General features: G+C 38.9%; 1 protein-coding gene across 3 annotated transcripts in view; it reads right to left on the minus strand.

Annotated features, from left to right (window-relative positions):
• MORC4 (MORC family CW-type zinc finger 4) overlaps positions 1-24,275 on the minus strand; it is a 56,599-nt gene that overhangs the window by 17,616 nt on the left and 14,708 nt on the right. For all 3 annotated transcript variants that reach the window (XM_047765204.1, XM_047765203.1, XM_047765205.1), the window contains 6 exons: positions 22,778-22,910; positions 22,331-22,459; positions 19,054-19,173; positions 17,275-17,375; positions 5,431-5,529; positions 1,646-1,774 (listed from right to left, as the gene is read on the minus strand). In XM_047765204.1, coding sequence (XP_047621160.1) covers positions 1,646-1,774; positions 5,431-5,529; positions 17,275-17,375; positions 19,054-19,173; positions 22,331-22,459; positions 22,778-22,910 — 711 coding nt within the window. The remainder of the gene's footprint in view (positions 1-1,645; positions 1,775-5,430; positions 5,530-17,274; positions 17,376-19,053; positions 19,174-22,330; positions 22,460-22,777; positions 22,911-24,275) is intronic.

A 24,275-nucleotide genomic window follows, 5' to 3' on the forward strand; every position in this document is an offset into this window, starting at 1 on the left:
ACTAGGAGCTGACGTTGTAAAAGGAACAGAGACTAGCAAAGAGGAGAAAAAGAAGATTCCATGCATGAAAAGACATTTGCTATATGTCAAGCATGAATAAGAGACTTTTAGAAGAAAAAGCTGAAAAGAGTACTAGAAAATGTATTCAATGGACACAAGCAATCCTAGAAACAAATAAATAAAAATTAAGAATTGGAAACCCTATAGTATACTCGTTTTATTAGGGGTCAAAGTATTTTGGACTAAGTATAAACTGATAGGATATACAGGATTCAAAAATGAGACTTCTAAGCACTCAGTCCCACATTTTAATCACACAAACCCCAAGTATACTCGTTTTATTAGGGGTCAAAGTATTTTGGACTAAGTATAAACTGATAGGATATACAGGATTCAAAAATGAGACTTCTAAGCACTCAGTCCCACATTTTAATCACACAAACCCCAAGAGGTATTCAGGCACATCTGGAGACTGTGGGGGAATCTTTGCTCATTACATACCTGGACTGCATTTATTTTAATTTCCTCCATTTTAAACCATTTTTTCTAAAAAGAATACCTTGGTTTACTACCCTTTTCCTATCAGCATTTATCCTGCAGAAAAAAATTAAGAAAGTCACAGCGGAATTGAAGCAAACTGAATTATTATTATGAATGTATATGATTGAGTCGAATAAAAAAATATTTGTTATTGAACTGAATGCCTATGGATATGCCAGGCACTATGTAGATGTCAGCTGCTTCAGGAAACATATGGTATATTAGAAAGACAAATGTAAGCAATCTGCATTGAATGTACAATAGGTACTATAACAGACTCAGGTATAGGAAGCATATGAAGGAAATCTACTCCATCTGAAAGGTAAATCCCTTATTCTCAAATAGTTTACAATTTTCTTTTTTTTTTTAAATTTTTTTGGCTTTTTAGGGCTGCACCCACAGCATATGGAAGTCCCCCGGCTAGGGGTTAAATCGGAGCTACAGCTGCCAGCCTGCGCCACAGCTGCAGCCACGCCAGATCCGAGCCGCATCTGTGACCTACACTGCAGCTCACGGCAATGCTGGATCCTTAACCCAGTGAGCAAGGCCAGGGATCGAACCTACGTCCTCATGGATACTAGCCAGATTCATTTCCACTGAGCCACAACGGGAACTCCCTTGAATAGTTTATAATCTTTTGAGGAGCCCAAGTATATACAGATGAAAACCATCCACAACATTCAAACAGTATGCGAACAAATGTCAAGAATTAAATACCACAGGAAGCCAGGGTAAAATCACTGTAAACTGAACTACTGTCAACAGGAGACGTATCACACCAAATACTTAAGCTTCCCAAGCAGACATGATTCAGGTAGGCAGATGGAATGCACGAAGTCACTATAAGCAAGTGGGAATGACAACATCAAGTCATGGAGGAGGGAAGATGTGTGGCATGGGCAGGGAAAAGTGAAGCCACGGGCCTTCTAAAGCAGAGAGTTTGTGTTAAGATACAATGAATAGTAAGGCTGGACAGGTAGGGTGGGACCAGTTAGCACAGGGGCTTGAATGCCAGGTCCAAAGAGTGTGGACTTGAGATAAACGTTTTTGAATAGAGAGACAAATCAGGAATTACCTCTGGCAAAATACCAAGTCTTAACTTTACCTGTACTTTGGATGGGAATTATAGTAACAAAACCATCTTGCAGGCAATGTAGATGGATCAACCTTGCCAGGAAGCTTCCTCCATTTAAGACACTCATCACACTGTACCCATGTCTGGTCAGGAATCTTCCTGAATGAAGGAAAACAGAAGTATGACTGTATATATCCTAGATCTGTACTCTTATATTAGAAAGGCACAACTTAAAAGAGAAAGAAAATGATTTTATATGCGAGATGTGTTAGAAATGTTACAGTCTAGGTTCCTAACAATCTTCTCCTTTTTTTTTTTTTTTTTGGCTTTTTAGGGCTGAAACCACAGCATATAACATATGTTATATCTTGAACTTTATAGATAAAACAATGATAGAACTAGACCAAATATAGATATGAAAAACAGCAGCAAGTATTTTTTTCTTTTTGTCTTTTGTCCTTTCAGGGCTGCACCTGCAGCATATGGAGGTTCCCAGACTAGGGGTCAAATAGGAGCTACAGCTGCTGGCCTACACCACAGCCACAGCAATGCCAGATCCGAGCCATGTCTGCGACCTACACCACAGCTCATGGCAACGCCAGATCTTTAACCTACTGAGCAAGTCCAGGGATCGAACCCGCAACCTCATGGTTCTTTGTCGGATTCGTTAACCACTGCACCACTATGGGAACTCCAAGTAGCAAGTATTAACATGGTGAACCACCATGTTATGGAGGTCAGTAGTACTTATCCTGGAATCACTAGTTCTAAGCCAACAAAAGTATAACTAACTCTAAAATTTATTAACTGGCAGAAAATTATATATATACATATATTACAATATTACTAAAAAAATAAAACCCACTGAATCATTTAATTTGCTGCTATCCAATCCCACAACAGATTTGAAATGCATTTGAGAGTCACTGAAACATCATCATTAAAATGTCTCCTCCATTTCCCCTCAGGCTCCCTAGTCCTTTTTTTTCCTTTCAATAAGTCTTTGTTTACACTTAAGTCAAAATTTCATTAGGTTGATACTCCCAAAATGAATATTAAGAAGGAACATAAATTTGATGAAATTTCCTAACTCGAAATGGTGGCTCCAGTCCAACAACTAGGGAAAATTATTAAGATAAAATTCTTCCAGAGTTCTACCCCGAAACACATACTCATTCTCATCTCCTCTAGGAAGCATAACCCGGTTACCTATACCTTAGAATAAATTTGTTTCTCTGTAAGAGGAGAAGGTCCATATATAATAGAAGCTGTCAGCATCTAATGTGTGAAATACAGCCTGGAGTGCGAAGGGGGAAGGCTAGAGAAAAAGACATAGAAAGAGGGTAGAGGCGCATCTAGGGCCAATTTGAAAAACATGTAATTTAGCCTAGGAGAGGTTTTATGTATGGTACATTTACACTGCTCTTATACTAGACATTTCAACAGAGTGGTATGATTCTTTTATGTCTTAGTTCAATATGTTTCTTATCTTTTTAAATGGTGCTTTTTTCTAGTTATAAAAGAAATATAAGCTCAAAGAGAAAAATGAAAAAATACAGAAAACTACAAAAAAAGAAAAGAAAATGTGCCCATAGGTTTACCACTGAAATATAATGTCCTCTTCCTGTTTAAAAACTCTGTTTTAACAAAGAGAATTCATACCTGTTTTTGGATATATAGCTTCCTATCTCCTTAGCTACAGGCTGCTCCAGCCGTGCAGCATTTAAGCTCTAAGCTCAGGCCTGACCTCTGGTGTCTATACATTTCTGCACAGTTTTATTTAGAGCCAGAGAAAGCAGTTTCAGCAGTACTGGAAGAGGAGAGGAAAGGTCATATGAGCTTTGGTTTTACATGTGCATGCACAGAAGAGGTTCTTGTAGAAGCATGCCAATATTATTGTCTTGAGGAGAAGCACTGGAGACAACAATTCCCTGCCTCAGATTACATGCAGCTCATGGCTGATCCTCCCGTTTAGGCAGAAAGGAGAGGCTTTTAGCTTGCACTTGCAATAAACAGGTATTTGAAGGGGCTATGCCATATTCTTCTCATTGGATCCTTCCAGAAGAGCATCATGGTTAAGAACTTGGGTTTAGGGGCCTGACTGCCCATGTTTGAACCTTGGATCTATTACTTTCTACTTGTCTAATCTTGAACAAGTTACTTAAGCTCTCAGTGTATCAGTGTCTACAGTTGTAAAGAAGTAATATCATCTGTCTATCCCATAGGGTTGTTCTGGTGATTAAATAAACACAAACACATGGAAAGAACAGTGTGCCTGGCATGTAAGTAAGTACTCAATAAATAATCCTACAATTCTGCCTCTAAAAGGTTTATAACATACATACATATACTCTAGCAATATAGAAACATGTTCCATTGCATTAACCATTGCTTATATAAAAGGCAAAAAATGCATCTCATCTTAAGTTGCCATTTCTTTGAAAATCAGGGAGTTTGGACAGGAGTAGGGATCTTTAGAATAAGACAGTGATATTCACAGAGCAGTCAGCTGTGTTGCACCTAAAACAAAATTGTTTACCAAACATTTGTCTGATGATGTCCATTAAAAAAGAACATGGGTGTCTACCCACAAACAAATTTTTAATACTCTAATCGTCACCTTGATAGTATAATTGACTGTAAATGTACGGGAAAATGCTCTGTTCTCTGTATTATGCTCCTTTCCTGGCCTCCTGCAGCATTTCATCCTGATCCACCATTCTGCGTGTAATTCCCTTAGATTTAATAAACTTTACATTTTTTCTGATATGCTGGGTTCTCTACTTCTATACTCAAATTTCTTGCTACAGTTCCAACAATGTTCACTAGGAATAAAGAGAAGAGAAATGTTGGCTAATATTTTTGAATGCCTACTGTATGCGAGGTACCATTCTAAAATTTTATCTTTTAACTTAATACACTCAGTGACTTACTTACCAAAAGTTACCCATCTATTAAGAACCAGATCTAGGTTTTCAACCCAGAAGTGGCTGATTTTTTTGTTTGTTTGTTTTTTGTTTTTTAGGGCCGCAGTTGCGGCATATGGAAGTTACCAGGCTAAGGGTCGAATTGGAGCTATAGCTGCTGGCCTACACCACATTCACAGCAACACAGGATCTGACCCACATCTTCAACTTACACCACAGCTCATGGCAATGCCAGAACCCTGACCCACTCAGCGAGGCCAGGGATCGAACCCGTATCCTCATGGATACTAGTCAGAATCATTTCCACTGAGCCACAATGGAAACTCCCAGCAGTGGCTGATTTAAATGGCCATCATCTTCTACTATATCACACTACCTGTAGGAAAAACTGATATTTATCTTTTCATATTTATGACCCAAATTATATAAGTGTTAAACCAAAGTGAAGAGATCTAAAGACTGATGAAACTAGTACCTGCGATTTCCTTTTTTTTTTTTTTTTTTTGTCTTTTGTCTGTTGTTGTTGTTGTTGCTATTTCTTGGGCCGCTCCCGTGGCATATGGAGATTCCCAGGCTAGGGGTTGAATCGGAGCTGTAGCCACTGGCCTACGCCAGAGCCACAGCAACGCGGGATCTGAGCCGCGTCTGCAACCTACACCACAGCTCACGGCAACGCCAGATCGTTAACCCACTGAGCAAGGGCAGGGACCGAACCCGCAACCTCATGGTTCCTAGTCGGATTCATTAACCACTGCGCCACGACGGGAACTCCCGATTTCCTATTTTTAATTAAACTTCCTTATGGGAAAAACACCATTTTATCCTATTCCTTCCATTTGCTCTGTAGACATTACCCCAATACATTTATATTCTAAATTTAGTACTCACGGTATTGGCCTGACTATGGCTGAGGTCTCAAAATTTTCTTGGGAGGTCTTCTCCTTCCAATAAGCATTGAGCTTCTGGGCAAGGGCATTAATTGTCAACCTGAAAGAAAAAGGAAGAAGCATGTCAATGTTGAGAATTTTTTGAGTAATTCTGTGATTTTTAAGATGCTCCCTTTAAAAAAAAAAAAAAGATGCTCCAATTTAACAGAAACCAGCAATTTAGAATATTCAGCATAGGTTTGAATATCTACACTACAGAAACTAGAATGGGAATCCACTGCCTTTGCAAGTTATCTGTCAAAATGACAAAGTCATAGTGCTGAATAGTCACTTTGGTTGAAAAGTTAAGATGGTCACAAGTCCTAAAAAGTAGTGTGTTTTCCTAATTTTCTGGGCTTTTAGAATCATGGTGAGGGGAGCTGACATTAGAGACAATGACAGAAGACTGGCAGCTAAGTTGTTGAGGAATTATTCAATTGTCAGATGACTACAGGTATACAACTCAGGACTAAGTTGAAACTCAGAGGATCAAATACTGCACCCTATCTATTACAAATCAATCAAATACTAACTTTAAAATGTCTATATAAGAAGTTCCCATTGTGGCTCAGTGGTTACCAACCTGACTGGTACCCATGAAGACACAGGTTCGATCCCTGGCCTCACGCAGTGGGTTAAGGATTGGGTGTTGCCATGAGCTCTGGTATGGGTTGCAGACATGGCTCCGATATGGCATTGCTGTGGCTGTGGAGTAGGCCAGCAGCTGCATCTCCACTTCCACCCCTAGCCCCTAGCTGGGAGCTTCCGTATGCCACAGGTGTGGCCCTAAAAAGAAAAGTCTGTATAGTTTTTCTTAATCCAAATGCCAATCACAGTCGTTACAGCATCAATGGGTAACAAGTCCCCTTCAACAACCTACTACTACATAGCTATTAGTGGATGCTATGCCCTAGTTATGGCTCCTGCCCTTTCTCCTTTATCTCTCTTCCAAAATGAACAACAAAAGACCCAGGCTCAAACAATATAATGTGAATAAAACCTGAATTTTGCTTTTAAAAACTGCCAATTTCTAATGACTAATTCCTATTTAATTCTACAACTCAGGATTACAACTTAATGTAGACCTGTATGCACTTGAAACTACAAATTTAGTATTTTTTTACATTTCTTGATTCCTTGGATAATTCCCCCAAGGTTTTGTAGACCTCTTCTCTCCTTAAGGGAAATTCTCCGTTTTTTTTTTTTTTTTTTGGTCTTTTTGTATTTTGAGGGTCACACCCATGGCATATGGAGGTTCCCAGGCTAGGGGTCTAATCGGAGCTATGGCTGCCGGCCTACACCAAAACCACAGCAATGCAGGATCTGAGCCGCATCTGCAACTTACACCACAGCTCACAGCAACGCCAGATCCTTAACCCACTGAGCGAAGCCAGGGATGGAACCCGCAACCTCATGCTTCCTAGTCGGATTCATTTCCTCTGCGCCATGACAGGAACTCCAAGGAAAATTCCTTCTTAACTCCACCTTATATTAAATTAGATTTTGACTGCACAGATTAAAGAAATCATCCATGAGCTCCCCTATAAAGTCTCATTCCCATCCAACCTACCAATATTTCTAATCTATGTTTATATCCTGCCCTAAAGTCACAGATGAAGAACCATTTCTTGTTTTCTCTTAAAATTCTACTTTAAATCTACTTTTAAAGAAAGATTACATGGGATTCTGGGCAGACGGTGGAGTAGGAGGAAGCACCAGGAATCTGCCTCTCCATCTCGACAACAACTGTACTGGCAGAATTTGTCTAATGTAACTTTTTGGAACTCTGGAGTCCACTGAAGACTTGTAATTTCCGGGGGGATGCTTGGATGATAAATTGGCAAATTTCAGCTCTTAGCTCAGTAGTAAGTAGCTACCCATCTCCTACCCCAGTCCTGTGGTAGGCAGCTGTGCACACGTTTCAAGAGCAACTTGCAGGAGCAACTTCCAAATAATGGGTATCTGTGCTCTGACTGCTGTTTGCTGCTTCTGATCACAGGATCATGCAATCCCACGGTAACCACAAAGAAAATAGCAATAAAATACACACAAAAGAGAGGAATTTAAATATTTCACCCCCCCCCAAATCAGCTAAACACAAAAGAAGGTAGTAATACTTAATACAGGAAATGAGGGACAAAATACCTATACAGCATATAGACAACAAATAGAAAAATGACAGAAGTCATTTCTTATCAGTAATCACTTTAAATGTAAATAGGTTACAGAGAGATGGGTAAAATGGGTTAAAAAATGAACTACATATATGCTGTCTACAGGAGACTAACTTTATTTTTATTTTAAGATTTTATTTATTTATCATTTTTTGAAGTTTTATTGAAGTATGGTTGATTTATAAGATTGTGATAACTTCTGCTGTACAACAGAGTGATTTGGTTATACATATGCAGGAGACTAACTTTAGAAACAAAGACACAAACAGGGTGAGAGTGAAAAGATGGAAAAGCATATTTTGTGTAAATAGTAACCAAAAGAGAGCAATATCAGACAAAATAAACTATAAACTATAAATTACAAGAGCTAAAATTTGGAAGTAACCCAACTGCCCACTGATAAATAAATGGATAAACAAAATGTAGTATATACATACGATAGGATATTATTCAGCCTTAAAAAAGGAAGGAAATTCTGACATGCTACAACATAGATGAAACTTGAGGACATCATGCTCAATGAAATAAGCCAATCACAAAAAGACAAATACTTTATGATTTCACTTATATAAGGAACTTAAGAGTAGTCAAATTCATAGGGACAGGAGTTCCCATCGTGGCGCACTGGCAACAAATCCAACTAGCAACCATGAGGTTGCAGGTTGGATCCCCAGCCTCATTCAGTGGGTTAAGGATCCGGCGCTGCCATGAGCTGTGGTGTAGGTCACAGACTCGGCTTGGAGCCTGTGTTGCTGTGGCTGTGGTGCAGGCCGGGAGTTGTAGCTCTGATTAGACCCCTAGCCTGGGAACCTCCATATGCCACAGCTGGGGCCCTAAAGAGCAATAATAAAAAAAAAAAATTCATAGAGACAGAAAGTACAATGATGGTTGCAAAGGGCTAGGAAGAGATGGGAATGGGGAGTCATAGGTACTGTGAAACTGTCTAATAGGTACAGTTTCAGTTTTGCTAGATGAAAAGAGTTCTGCAGATATATGGCGGTGATGGTTGCTCAACAATATGAATGCACTGAATACTACTGAACTATACATTTAGAAATGGTTAAGATGGTAAATTTTATGTTATGTGTATTTTACTACAATTAAAAATTGTTAAAAAGGGGTAGATTATGTGGTTGCCAGGGGCTGGAGAAGAGGGTAAAAGGGAAGTGACTGCTAATGGACAAGAGTTTTCTTTGAGGGTGGGTGATGAAAATGTTTTGGAGTTAGATAGTAGTGATGGCTGTACAACGTTGTGAATATACTAAAACCACTGAAGTATACATTTTAAATTGGTGACATTTATGGCATATGAGTTATATTTCAATTTGGAAATAAAAATATAAAAACAAACCTCTGTTCTCACATACTCAGGCAAAAATGAGGTAAGTTTTACATACACTAAAATCCATATATATATATTTTGTCTTTTTGCCATTTCTAGGGCTGCTCCCACAGCATATGGAGGTTCCCAGGCTAGGGGTGGAATTGGAGCTGTAGCCACCGGCCTACGCCACAGCCACAGCAACAAGGGATCCGAGCCACATCTGGGACCTACACCACAGCTCACAGCAACACTGGATCCTTAACCCACTGAGCGAGGCCAGGGATCGAACTCGAAACCTCATGGTTCCTAGTCTGATTCGTTAACCACTGAGCCATGACGGGAACTCCTAAAATCCCTATTTTAAAAGTGTAGTTCTATCAGTTTTGACAAATGCATACTGTCATGTAACCACCACCTCAATCCAGACACCATTCTTATGTATTTTGAAACCCCATTCCCTCTTGCAAAAAACCTGGCTTGACTCCACTGTTCTATTAATCTCCTTCCTTTTACTTCCCCAATCGTTGCATATGTCACCTAACCCAGTACCTCCGCTTCATTCTCCTGTCTTAATCCCCTACAATCTAGTTTCCACCATTGCCACTACACAAAACCGTTTCTCTTCCCAACCTCATTCATTATTCTATCAATAATCCTGCAAATATCACAGTCTACTAAATTTGAGACTTTGAGGTGATCTTCGATTCTTTCCTCTCCTTTGTTTGCCTTATACCATTGTTAATATGTTACCAATTTTTTGGATCCTTTTTTTTTTAAAGTTACTCTTATTTCAGACCTTCACCATACACCTAGATTACTCAAATTGTACAAAATCCTCTTTCAATCTATCCTGCACCCTGTTTGTATTTACTTATTTTTAATTTTTTTTTTTGTCCTTTTAGGGCTGCAGTGGCAGCATATGGAGGTTCTCAGGCTAGGGGTCGAATCAGAGCCACAGCCACAGCCACATTCAGAGCCAAGCCACGTCTGCGACCTACACCACAGCTCACAGCAATGCTGGATCCTTAACTCACTGAGCGAGGCCAGGGATCAAACCTGCGTCCTTAAGGATTCTGCTGAGCTACAATGGGAACTCCCTGAACCCTGTTTTTAGATTTATCAACTGATAGAATTCACATAAAGCACCTTACAATTCACGTACAGCACCTTATAAACCATAAAGCAGTATGTAAGTATAATGCACTATATTCTTTTTCTTTGTCTTTTGTCTTTTTAGGGCCATATCCATGGCATATGGAGGTTTCCAGGCTAGAGGTCTAATCAGAACTGTAGCTGCCGGCCAGATCCAAGCTGTGTCTGTGACCCACACCATAGCTCACGGCAATGCGGGATCCTTAACCCACGGAGCAAGGCCAGGGATCGAACCCACAACGTCATGGTGCCTAGTCGGATTCGTTTCCACTGTGCTAAGACGGGAACTCCATAATGTACTATGTTCTTAAGATAGAATTGTTTCAAGTCACTCCTCTGTTCAAGAATACACAAGAAATACTCATTGCCTAAAGCATCAGCTACTCTATCCCACGTTCTCCTAAGACAGAAGTTCTCAAACTGTCTTGGTTCATGGCACCTTTAGTGTCTCAAGTTTTTCATGGCACCCTTAGGTCTAAAGAAATATTACAGTTCAATTTACTATTAAATAGGTCCAAACAACTTGATAAGTATTTCTGTACTAGATTTTAGTATCCATTTGAAAAATAACACATATAAATTAAAAAAAATAGGAGAATAGACTGTGGTTGCCAAGTCAGAGGGGGAGTGGGAGGGAGTGGGAACCTGGAGTTAATAGATGCAAACTACTGCCTTTGGAATGGACAAGCAATGAGATCCTGCTGTATGACACTGGGAACTATATCTAGTCACTTGTGATGGAAGATAATGTGAGAAAAAAATGTATATATATGTGTGACTGATTCACTTTGCTGTACAGTGGAAAACTGACAGAACACTGTAAACCAAAGATAATGGAAAAATAAAAATCATTAAAAATAAATTTTAAAATATTTGTTTCATTTTCTTTTTCTTTTTTGCTTTTTAGGGCTGCACCCGCAGCATATGTTAGTTTCCAGGCCAGGGGTCGAATTTGAGCTATAGCTGCCAGCCTACACCACAGCCACAGCAACGCGGGATGAGGGCCTCGTCTGCAAACTACCACCACAGCCTTCTATGACGACGGATCCTTAACCCACTGAGCGGGGTCAGGGGTCGAATCCACATCCTCATGGTTAGTAATGGGGTTTATTACCACCGAGCCATGATACAAACTCCCTCTATTTCATTCTTAAATAGCCACAATCACTTACAATGGAATGGGTAGGCCTTGGAATCAAATTGGATACAGCTTCCCTCATTTCTAACTCAACACTGATTTTTGTGTATTAATTGCTTTACATCATAGCGATCACAAAAAAAAAAAAAAAAAACCCAGACTCACAAAGCTATGATGTCATCAACAGGAATGTGAACATATTTGTACTTGGAATTGGGGCGCTCCCCTAACAAATACCTGAACATGGGGAACTGGCTTTAGAGTTGGGCAGTGGGCAAAGGCTAGAAGAAGCTGAGGAGCATTACAGAAATTGCCTGGCCACGGACACACCGTTGGTAAAAACATGAATGTTAAACACCTCACTGATGAGGGCTCAGAAGTGGGGAGCATGGTAGAGAAAACACAAATTTCCTCAGAGAAGATCTAAATCACTATAAACAGACTGTTAGTAAAATTATGGATGTAAAAATTGTGGTGAAGGCACAGAAGGAAATGAGGAATATGTTACTGGAAAACATGAGAGACGGTGATCCTTGTTACACAGCAGCAGAATTATGTCCTATAGTTATGTGGAAAACAGAAGTGATAAATGATAAAATTGGACATTTAGCCGAGGATATTTCCAAGCAAAGTGTTGAAAATGTGATCTGGTGTCTGCTTACTGCTTATATAACATATGAGAGGAAAGACATAAATTGAGAGAAGAACTGTTCAACAAAAAGAAACTAGGACTTAATTATTTTGGAAATTCTCAGCTTATCCAAATGGCAAAAGATGCTAAAATTTAGAGATTCACTGTCAAGGAAGCATGCTCTAGAGAAAAAGCCAAGGCAGTGGCTGGACAACCTTGGCTAACATCTCAGGCAGATCAAAAGGTCAAGGAATTCCACAAAAAGCTTTTTGAAAAGATTAAACGTCAGATCTCCACCACCATTCAGTAGAAGGCCAGAGTAGAAACAGGATTATTTAGGAAAGACCTGTCAAGAGTCTCTTGTGCCATGGAGTGAATATCCATGATATATACTTGAGACCCACAAGGTTCTTCAGAATGGTATACTAGGACAAAAACTGCTGGACTGCACTGAAATGGACAGCCAGAGTATAAATGAAAGAAGGCTGCTGGACCCCCAAGACTCAACAGTCAGGAAACAGGCTGATGAAACTACTCAGCTGCAAATACATGCTACCCTTCAAGAAAAAGGAAAGAGGACTCTGAGGGTGGACCCATGAGCCCAGAGGACAGAGCCTTAAATCCAGAGGGTTCAGCCCCAGAAGATTATTCCCAGGCCTTGAAATTTAATGGCGTTAGCTTGGCTGGATTTTAAAATTGCTTGGAATCTGTGATTCCTTTTTCCTTTAATTTTTCTCCCTGTTTGAACTGGAATATATATAACTGGTATCCTATGCCTGTCCCACCATTATATTTTGAGAGAAAAATACAAAAAAAAAGGACACACCTACAAATGAAGAATTAGTTTACTCCAAGATGCACTGGACTCAAAGAGTATCATCCATACATTTTTTTCTCTTTTTGTCTTTATTAGGACCACACCCAAGGCATATGGAGGTTCCCAGGCCAGGGGTCGAATGGGAGCTGAAGCACCGACCTACGCCACAGCCACAGCAAGACAGGATCCAAGCCGCATCTGCAACCTACACCACAGCTCACAGCAACACTGGATCCTTAACCCACTGAGCAAGGCCAGGGATTGAACCCGCAACCTCGTGGTTACTAGTCGGATTGTTAAGCACTTAGCCACGACGGGAACTCCCCATACTTGATTTAGGTGAGGAGATTTGGGAATTTTGAGCTGATGACATTAAGACAAGACCTTAGACTTTGAGTTGCTTTAAGAGTTGAGACTTTTGGGGATGCTGGGGACAGGTGAATATGTTTTGCATGTGTGATGTAGTAGATATTAGGAGACCTGAGGGTAGAGTGTCATAGGCAGAATAAAGGTCCTTCAAAGATATCTAAGTCCTAAACCAAGAAATCTATGAATATTAGGTTACACGTCAACAGAGAAATAAGGTTAAAGATAGAATTAAGGTTATTCTTCAGCTGACCTTCAGATAGGGAGATTATCTTGAATTACCAACATAATCACAAGGGTCCTTAAAAGAAGAAGAGTGAGGCAGAAGAGTCAGAATCAGAGAAGGAGATAATGATGACAGAAGCAAAGTCATCAGAGTGATAGGATGTGAGGACCCAATCCACTATTGGTGGCCATCAATGGAGGAAGAGGGCCATGGGTGAAGGTATGCTGCCACTCTCTAATAGCTGGAAAAGCCACGGAAATGGATTCTCCTCTAGAACCCTCCAAAATAAATGCAACCTTGCAAACCCCTTGATTTTAGCCCAATGAGATCCATGACGGACTTGTAAGCTTCAGAATCCAAGACAATGAATCAGGGTTGTCTTAAGCTACTAAATTTGCAGTAATTTGTTACAATAACAATAGAAAACAATTTCTGTTGCTTCTAGGCAAGCGTCAAGTATAACTGTATTTCCCTCAAATATTTCAAATATCCTGTGGCTCCCCGGTGAGTTCACTGTATGCAGCTTGGCACACAGTTTGGGAATTACGGCTCTAGGACAGGGGTTAGCAAACTACAGCCTGGGGGCCAAATCCAGACCACTGACTGCTTCTGTAAACAAAATTGTATCAGACAAAAACATGTTCATTCCTTTACTTATTGTCTATGGCTGCTTTCATACTACAGCAGAATTGAGTAATAGTGACAGAGACCACACGGCCCACAAAGCTTAAAATATTTACTTCCTGGCCCTTCACAGAAAAAGTTGCCAACTCTTGCTCTAGAATAGGGCCCTACCCTATCCATCTGACTGTATTCCCTTTCACTCTTGTTACATCTCCTTATCCCTAACTCTTCATATACCTCGCATTCTGCGTTAATGTCACTGCCTTAGATCATGCTGTAATTCCACCCTGGAATTCCCTTCCCTCCCTTTTCTAAACCCTGTATCTTATTTTTTCCAGGCTACACCATAGCCACAGCAATGTGGGATCAGAGCTGTGTCTGCAATCTACACCACAGCTCACTGCAACACCTGATCCTCAGCCCATTGAACAAGGCCAGGGATCGAACCCATGTCCTCATGGATACTAGCTGGATTCATTTCCACTGCACCACAACGGGAACTCCCTAAACCCTGTATCTTTTAAGGCAAATCTCAAGTTATACCTTTCACCTAAAATATTTCCTATCTGTTCTATCAGGGAACGTTTCCTATACCATACCACTTAGTTTTGATTGATCAAACCACCAGTGTCTTATTCTCTAAACTGTCTCCTGTATGTGACAATCCATCATTTCAATTAGATGGTGAGCTCCTAGAAGACAGTAACCATGTCTCGGATTTCTCTGGAAAATTCCACAAAGCCTAGCCACTATACTGTGTACCAGTGAGATGCTCAGTTAGTATGTGTTGACTGCATTTCTTAAGCTGAAATTCAGTCTAAAAATGTTGTAAGTTTGAGCCTTGATTGTTGCAGCTGAAATCTGATATCCACAACTATTAAAAGTGATATTACAAATGATTTATTTGTAGACATTCTAGCCATATGATAGCTCGTATCTCTTTCAGCAGTTTTGACATCCATAATAAATACTCTTAGGATGAGTTTGTGACTGCAGACAAACCTCTCTAATTGCCCTCTCAAATTCTTGAATTTTTAAAAACTAAACACCTTTTCATTTAATATAAAATGAGTAAAACAGAGAAATGATGCCAGAATTGAGATTAGTCATGTAAATTTATTATCCTCAAAGGACTGTATGTAGGATAGCATATTAGTTTTCTGTTTTTAATAAAATGTGTAGCAATTATTTAGCTACTTAGCTAGAAGCACCATATGCTTAATGGAATAAACCTACTCTCCGTGAATACCTCTATTTAGATGCCCTGCTATACCTCAAACTCATTATATGGAAACTAAACATCATAAAATGAGGGTCTAATACCTCTAAATTTAAAAGGTAGATAGGGGGTGGTAGAGATGGCCTAAGAGGATGTTACGTAATTTTTAATAGCTAAAATTTGGATTTTGCCCATCTAACTCTTTGGTTAATCATCAGAAATTCACTATCCCTTTCACTCAAGAGAAACAAAATGACTTGGCTCTGAGACTTGTTAAACTGATGTCATTTCTAAACTTTCACTCTTATGAGTCAAGACCTAGTCAAAGATCTCCATTATGGGCTAGACTCATATTTAAAAGACCATTTTATCCAAACTAGGTAGGTAAGGGCAGGTAGTTATCATAACCACTGAGTAACTCTAGTGACCAGGAACCAGTTACCCTGAAATTAATCTGGGATTATCATCCAAATAGTTATCTGTCAAACACTAAACCTAAAATTCTTATGGTTTCATATAAATTCAGGTACAACGTTTATTAAAAAAAAATACCTAATTTTATTATAGCTTTGGACACAAGGCAAAAGAGATTTGGGGAATCACTTCTCCCTCGCTCTAAGAAAAATGTTTGCTACTGAGATTTCAAGGAAAACGACAACAAATGTCCTCATGCCTTTCTTCACACTCCCAGAACATCCTTTGCTCTTTCACACACTTCCCTCTGCTTAGAAAGTCCTCCCCCTACTTGTCTACCTAAGTAAACTCTAATTTTTCCTTGAAGTTTAACCTCAAATATATCCTGCTTTGTGAAGCCTTGACTCCTTTAGGCTTATTTAAAGGTTCTTCCAATTTGGCATATATCCCCCCATTACAGCAATTATTTTATGGGTATTTAAATTTCTTATTTACATATATCTCATCCCATTTGTTCAGAGGCATCAAGGATTCTTAGGCCCCTAGTACCTGGCACATAGGAGATATCTCATAATACTTGATGAAAGAAGTATTAAGAGATATGATCCATCCCTCCTCAAAAACTTTAAAACAAACTGTTATATCCTGGCTTTAACAATTACTTTTTTTTTGTCTTTTTCTTTTAGGGTCACACCCACAGCATACTGAGGTTCCCAGGTTAGGGGTCGAATCAGAGCTGCAGCTGCAGGCCTAAGCCACAACCACAGCCACACGGGATCTGAGTCGAGTCTGTGACCTACACCACAGCTCATGGTAACACCAGATCCTTAACCCACTAAGCAAGGCCAGGGATCGAACATGCATCCTCATGGATGCTAGTCAGATTCATTTCTGCTGAGCCACGATGCAAACCCCAACAATTCCTTTCTCTGTCTCCTAAAATATCCTTGCTTGTTCAGCCCCAAAGTCAAGCTCCTTTCTGATTCTTTATTGGTCTTCTTATTAAATCTAGATGCTTCCATGAAAACGCATGTCCTTCCTGCTGCTCCAATACTTTCCTCTCAATCTGTTCACTCACTTCGAGAAAATCTTTTTGGGGAATTCCCACTGTGGCTAAGAGGAAACGACCCCAACCGATCCCTGGCCCTGCTCAGTGGGCTAAGGATCCGGCATTGCAGTGAGCTGTGGTATAGGTCACAGATGTGGATCACAACTCGTATCTGGCATTGCTGTGGCTGTGGTACAGGCTGACAGCGGCAGCTCCGATCTGAGCCCTAGCCTGGGAACTTCCATACGCTGCACCTTCTGCCCTAAAAACAAAAACAAAAACAAAAACAAAAGAAAAAAAGAAAATCTTTTGGAACAAACTTCAAAATTGTGCTTTTTCTCGTAATATATTCAATAACTTCAGATCCACTCATCTCTTTTCACTACAATCAACTTTAAGACTCTTTGTTTCACCGTATTTTACCAAATAACTCCTTTGCTCTTTCCATAATTTTTAAAGTTAAGGTTTATCTCAATTTGGCTCCATACATCATGTATTGGTAAGCTTCAATTTGAAAAATCAAATCATTTTATCTCGAATCTTGGAAAAGAGACTTGAAGGAATTCTCAGTTAGTTCATTTGGCTGGGTTTTAGAGATAATTTTGCAGGTTTCAGAGAAGAGAATCATATCTGAACACACCATCAGAAATACCTCAGGTTGGGAGTGACTCACCGGTACTCCTTGGTGTACTCAAAGTCTTGTTTGTTGTAGGCAGGTTTTAAGAAATTGCACTCAATGACTCCAATTACTCCCACACCTTCTCCTTGTGTTGGCTTAGAAGAAAAATATTAATTTCAACACTTACATTACTGTTGAATGCCTGGAGGCACTTCCTTTCGACTCTCAAATAATAATAGAAAGGTTACATAATGTTCATGGGCAAGGAAAAACCAGTAAGATGCAGAAATACACTGAGAATGTACTGCAGTAGATGGCAAGTATTACAACGAACTGGAACCTCTGGCAAATTTTAGGGCAGAGATTTTCAAACTGTGATCCATACAGTCCCTAGGATTTTCCAGGGATTAATAGCCACCTCTACTTCACCCACACTACCTCCACTTTCATCTGTTTTATATTATGGGATTGCCATCATGTTTCATTTGAACAAAGAATGACAGTGCTAGAAAATCAAGGTTATATACTCCTGTTCTAGGGAACTGAAACCAAACTTTATCTGAAAAAAAAAATTAAGGCTGCTATGTAATCATCACACTATTAAAATAAACATTTTTTATATATGTAGGCCAGCAAACAACTACTAAAGAGAGTCAGACTTGCAGTGATTATTTATCACAAGTTGATACAAGAAACTTTTGGGAGTTCCCATTGTAGCTCTGCAGAAATGAATCTGACTAGTATCCATGAGGATGCAAGTTCGATCCCTGGCCTCGCTCAGTGGGATAAGGATCTGGCATTTCCATAAGCTGTGGTGTAGGCTGCAGATATAGATTGGATCCCCGCACTGCTGTGGCTGTGGCGTAGGCCGGCAGCTACAGCTCCGATTAGAACCCCAGCCTGGGAACCTCCATATGCCATGGGTACGGTCCTTAAAAAAAAAAAAAAAAAGAAGAGACAAAAAAAGAGAAATTTTTAGATTTAAAATCATTTTTATATTCTTTAATGGAAGGAACTGAGTCAAACTATAATTAGAATGGCACACAAACAAGTTGTATAAAGATGATATAACAATGAAAAGCAATATAGGCTGAAAACTAGCTCTCCTGGATCATACATAACTTTTTCCTACTGTGCAATATAAAGCAGTTTACCATTCTTTGTGCTTTAGCAATCTTATCTGTAAAATAGAAATGAATGTGATACCTGTGGATATTACTACTTTAAATCGTCATTAAAATTTTAAGATGACGGTACTATTTGTTTAGTTCAGTTATAAAGTACTTTCACAAAATTCATCCCATTTAAATCTCTCAACTGTGGAAACTGTGAGGTGGGCAGAACAAGTAAAACTATTGTTGTTACCACTTTACAGGTAAGGAAATTGAGCCTCAAAACAATTTAACAATATAGCCAAAGTTATATGGCTTTTAGGTGGAAAAGCTGGGACTCATATCCTGGTTATCAACCATTAAATTTTATGCTCTTCTACTATGCCTTAGTGTCTCCCTAAGAAAATGGAAAGAGCCACCTCAAACCTTAATAAACTTCGACACATGGCAGAGTTGCTGGTGCTCTAATTCTACCTCTTATAATAGTTACCTAGAAAATACATCATAAAATGCCTGGGTTGAATAACATCTATGAAGAATGAGAAGTACAAAGAGCATTTGAACACAAGACGGCTCACTGGTAACACAGGATTCCAGGATCAGATTTAACAACTATAGCAAGATGGGAGTAAAAAGCCACTCAGGAGTCTATCCCTTTTGCAAATTTTAAATCTTCCTACGCTTTTCAGTCTTCTATGGCAGAGAAACTTTAACCACTCACCTTCACCTGGCATCCCACCTTCTCAAAAGACTTTATGAGGCGGTTGTTATGATACATCATTACTCCAAACTGGTTATTATTCTTGCAAGAGAACCCAAAAGTTATTTTCACCTGCTTGTTCTGAGAAGGAAATCATTAAGGAGACAAACACCAGGAGCTTCAACAGACAAAATCTTGCAGTACATCATAGCAAAAAACATCAAACACCATTGTATGTAAATTGGTACAACCTTTCTAGAAGGCATTTTAAAAATCTGTAGCAATAGCTTTAAAAAAAAATATTCTTAACCTTTGACCGGGTAATTTATCTTTCAGGAATTTATCCTACAGAAATAGTCAGAGAAGGCCATTAAGGTTTATAAGTTATAGAGATTTATCAATGATTTATAATGGTTAAAAAGTCATAAGTAATTTATTAATTTATTAGTTAATTTATTTTTTTAGGGCCACCCCCTCCCCCACCCCAGGCATATGGAGGTTCCCAGGCTAGGGGTCAAATCAGAGCTGTAGCCGCCAGCCTACACCACAGCCACAGCCACAGCCACGTGAGATCTAAGCACATCTGCAACCTACACCACAGCTCTCAGCAGCAGCGCCAGATCCTTAGCCCAATGAGGGAGGCCAGGGATCGAACCCACATCCTCAAGGTACCAGTCAGGCTTGTTAACCACTCAGCCACGATGGGAACTCCAAGACAAAAGTAATTTAAATGTCTGACAATAAGGGAATGACTAAATACCTGCTGATATATCCACATGGTCTATTGTGCCGCTCTTAAAATTATGGCTTGAAAAATATTTGGGAACACTAAGAAATGTTCAGTATATAATAACAAGTATCATCTAAAATACGTAATATAAATATACACATAGGAAAGACTGTAAGAAAATATACGAAAATACCACCAGTGATCTAAAAATTCACAAATGTCACAAAGCATTTCTTAACCCTTGCTAATGCTTAATTTGCTGCTAGATAAGGTAAAAGTTGTACATGGTACAACACAAATTCACATAATTATAAGCAATAAGGTAAGTCCAGCTAATCATAGAAAACTTAATGAAAGCAAAAGAACCAAGAATAAAATCACTTTTAAGGGTAAAAGACAATACATAGTCCTGTTGTAATATATTTCATGAGAAGAATTTAACAAACTTGGATAAGTGAAATAAAGAGAACTAATTACTGTACATAAAACATGAATAATTATGTGTTTTTACTAAGTCACATTTTATTTAAAAACCAAGATAAGAGTGAGAAAGACCTTAAAGGGGAGACAGAGAAGCAGATTTTCATTAAAAACAAGTACTAAGAAATCTTCATGTCCAAATGAGTTACATGAAAATTTATTTTTGTTACTTTTTCAAAAACTGATCTCCGTTATCCCCTCTAAATAACAAGCTACGTGCATCAAATCCATGTGACAAATGGGTCAGGTATGATACGAAGACATGATGCAGGTGGGCACCTAACACAATAATGTTTGGCTCAGAACATATAAAGTTCTGGGCTCCAGAAGCTCAAATCAAACCTCAAACAAGACCCTATTCCGAGGCAAAAATGAAACGGGACAAAATTCCTCCAAACAAAAAAAACAAAATTATACACCATAAAATTAAAATTTTAGAGATAAAGATTGTCAAATTCTGTGTATTGTACACTTTTAAATCCTGAATTAGGGGGTAGGAGTTTCCCCAAATTAGTATAAGGAGAAAGGACAAGAGGAGAGAAGATGCTTTTGACAACCGAGGAATAATTAAGTCAGCATCAGTAATCTTGTCCTTCAGTGACCTAAGGGGAAATTTCATTAGGAGTTTCATTTTACTCATGCCTATAATAAATTCATTTGGCTCAAATTCTAACAGGGGAAAGTAACTATTTAATGGGAAGGGAGGCTAGGTAGAGTCAAGGTACATAAAAAATTCATGCATAGGAGCTACCTGTTAGAAATCCACAAAAAAGGAAGCTGGGGGCAGAAATACAGTATATCCCAAAACAGTAGTTGAAAAGCACTTCTTTAGACTGGCTCTGTTAAACCTATGACACTAAGATTCTAGCTACATACAGTGACATTATAGCTAATTTATCTAGAGATGCTAACAGTGTTAGTGCTGGCTGTGTTAAGTCAGATCTGTTTTGGTTTTTTTTTAAAAAAAAAAAAAAACCTTTCATAGTAGACAAGGTACAGGTTCTCCAACAGGAGAAAACAATTTGCTTATGAGTAACAACTATATGGCTATTTAAAAAGGGAATAGCAATTTCTAATTTTTGGTCAGGCAGAGAAAGACAAAACAAAGCTAGGTAACGCTTTGATAAAGCAAACAGAGTGTGAATATACTTTCTGGGCCAAGAGCTGAGCTTAGTTACCGGGAAATAAATCACAAGAGCAATTCTTCATAACTGCTTATGAATTCTCACCCGTCCCAAGACTTTTGCCCCCCAAATCCATCAACAAAGATGGACTTAATTTCTATAGTTCATTTTAAGATTTTCTGAAGTGTCTAAAATCCATTCCCCTGGCAATGGTGGGTAGAAGTGAAAATGAGTAATTACTTCTCTGAGCGATTGCCATTATAAGTACCTGAAAATACATGTTGAATCTGTTGGAAATTTATCTCACTCTAGAAAATCAACTTTTAATTTCCAATCTCTTAACTTCTATCAAGTCTGGACTTGTTATGGCAAAAAATTATAGCATGTCTAAAGATTAACATATTCTAGCCAACATTTTGCTTATTGCAACCAATGTAACATATAATAAAATACCAATACAAACCAAACAATGTGGATCATTTCTTATAGCAAAGAGTCTCAAACCCGGCTAGTCATTAGAACCAGCTGAGGATATTTATTTATTTATTTAGGCTGCTCCTGTGGCACATGGAAATTCCCAGGCCAGGGAGGAAATCTGAGCTGCAGCTGCAACCTACACCAACCACAGCTGTGGCAATGGCAGATCCCTAACCCATTGCACTACAGTGGGAACTCTGAGGATTTTAAAATAAATATACAAAAAGAGATTTCAGAACCTACTGAACCCGAATCTCTAAAACCTCAGGATGCTGTATTATTTTAATAATTTCCCGGTGATTCCTGATAAAACTGAGGCATAGATTGGCATTTAGGAAATTTTCCCTCAGAGTACACTGAAATAGGGTTTGTACCATAAGACACATATTTGAATTGGAAAAGGAAAGGTTTTTGCTTTTCTGTGCCAACTTGGAAATCTAATCCTGCAACAAAGAGGTGAGCTTCATGTATTTATTTGTAAGGATACTGTGAAGGTAGGTTTATATATATCATATCCTACATTAGCCAGGCTCTTGGCAATCATCTGGGTAGTCACCTTCTTTTGACGCAGAAAAATTTTCATTCGTGGCTTCATATACAGAATGCCACAAAATGCCTATGGAACAGTGAAGGGAAAGTTATTATACAATATTGTCAATTCTGACATTCCCATAAAACACTGCTAGCAACCGAGGCCTAATCTGGGCAAAGATTTGGCTCAGTTTCTATATCTTGCTATACTACCAAGTACTACGTTAAGGGCTGCTGACTTTATTAGCTACACTGTTTCAGGGGAGGCAGTGAAAAGGAATCCTAGCACAGGGTTAAAAGGTTCTCATCTTTTATATAACTAAAGTGAGATCTTGTTCCATAATATTTTCATGTTACAGGACATCTTACCTCTCACTGGTGAAGAAAAACCACTCTTACTCACCCGTAAAGAATACTCTGTTTCTGGCAGCTCAGAGGAAGCGCCACCAGTCTCTTTTTCTTCTGTGCCAAAGTCTGATACCAGGATATCATACTGATCTGTATCAAAGTCCAACTCAGACTTTCCATCTTTATTTCTGGGTAAAAGAGACAAGTACCAATCTAACAAAAACTGGCTCCAAAGGAGAAAAATGCACTAGGAACCCAAGAGAAAAGAAACAACATGAGCCAAAACTCAGATACCTCTTTCTTTCCCTATCAGTTCAAAGGAACTGTACATTATTTGGTTGGAAGGTCACACAATATTTAAGGGTATTTCCAGTCTAAACAAATCAACTATGCTTCATAGAGGTGTGATGCCCAATAAAGAAAAAAAAAAAAAAAGACGGTGGGAATGTCTGTGATCTGATAAATCAAATGGATGCCAGCTATCCTCAAAGCAGGATGTCAAAATAGGTCCCAACTTTCTGAGTATCGTTGGATAGATCATTCAACATCATTTCCCCCATCTAAATAAATAACCTCAGCAACAGTATAAGGATTAATGAGATAAAAAGATTTCCCCAGACCTAATTCTATTTCTTAGAAGGGAAAAAAGGTTGTTACAGAAACAGCATATACTTGTCAGTCTTCTAGAATATCATTTATGGAATTATCATTTAAATATATTACTCATATTCCTTTCATAAGGACCTTTCTTCTTCTCATAATCCTTTTGGGTCACTTAAATATGGTCCATTCCAAGCCCCTGGGCTATGACATTAATAAGTGCCAGGGAAAAAAGTTAAGACCCATCTTTGCTCCTGGAAGAAACTCAAAACAAATGATGGGTTACAGAGAAACAATACTTATCAGAACAATAGTCCCCAAAATTTGTTTTGTGGAACAGCAATCCCTCAAGATACTCTTAAATAAGAAATAAAGATATAAATAAAGCTTGTATAATCTAACAAAATTGAGAAGCAATTCCTGACTCCCAGAATCATCTCAAGCTCTAGGGATACCTCCCTCAAACCTTCGGGCTTCACAAGCTCAAAGCTGCTGTGTTGAAAATGCAGCTCCTTCTTCAGGGCTAAGCCAGAGCCACCAAGATATGTATCTTATATGAAGCTCATGTCACCATAATAGTATATTCTGTATTGTCCAGGGTAACCCCAATTTTTGCTACCTCAACCCACTCTAACACATGTACTCCGAGGAGGTCCCCTTGTCCTCCCTGCCCCTCACCATTCACTATCCAAGGAAAAGAGGTCTGGGGAGACAGCCCTTTGAAATTGGGAAATGCTGCATACTGTATGTCTCTCAATTATTTTCAATGTATTTTGAAATAACATTAGCATATTATAGCCTGTGAGAAGTCCTGCAAGAAATCAACACGATATGCCAGCTTTTTCCAAAGATATTTGATCATGGAATCCCTTATTTACACAACACCTAGTACCATATAACTGAGAAACAATGTACGAAGAAAAGTCTGCTTAATGTGTTTAAATCACTGGAAA

The sequence above is a fragment of the Phacochoerus africanus genome, chromosome X (genome assembly GCF_016906955.1).
Source record: "Phacochoerus africanus isolate WHEZ1 chromosome X, ROS_Pafr_v1, whole genome shotgun sequence".
Taxonomy (NCBI): Eukaryota; Metazoa; Chordata; class Mammalia; order Artiodactyla; family Suidae; genus Phacochoerus; species Phacochoerus africanus.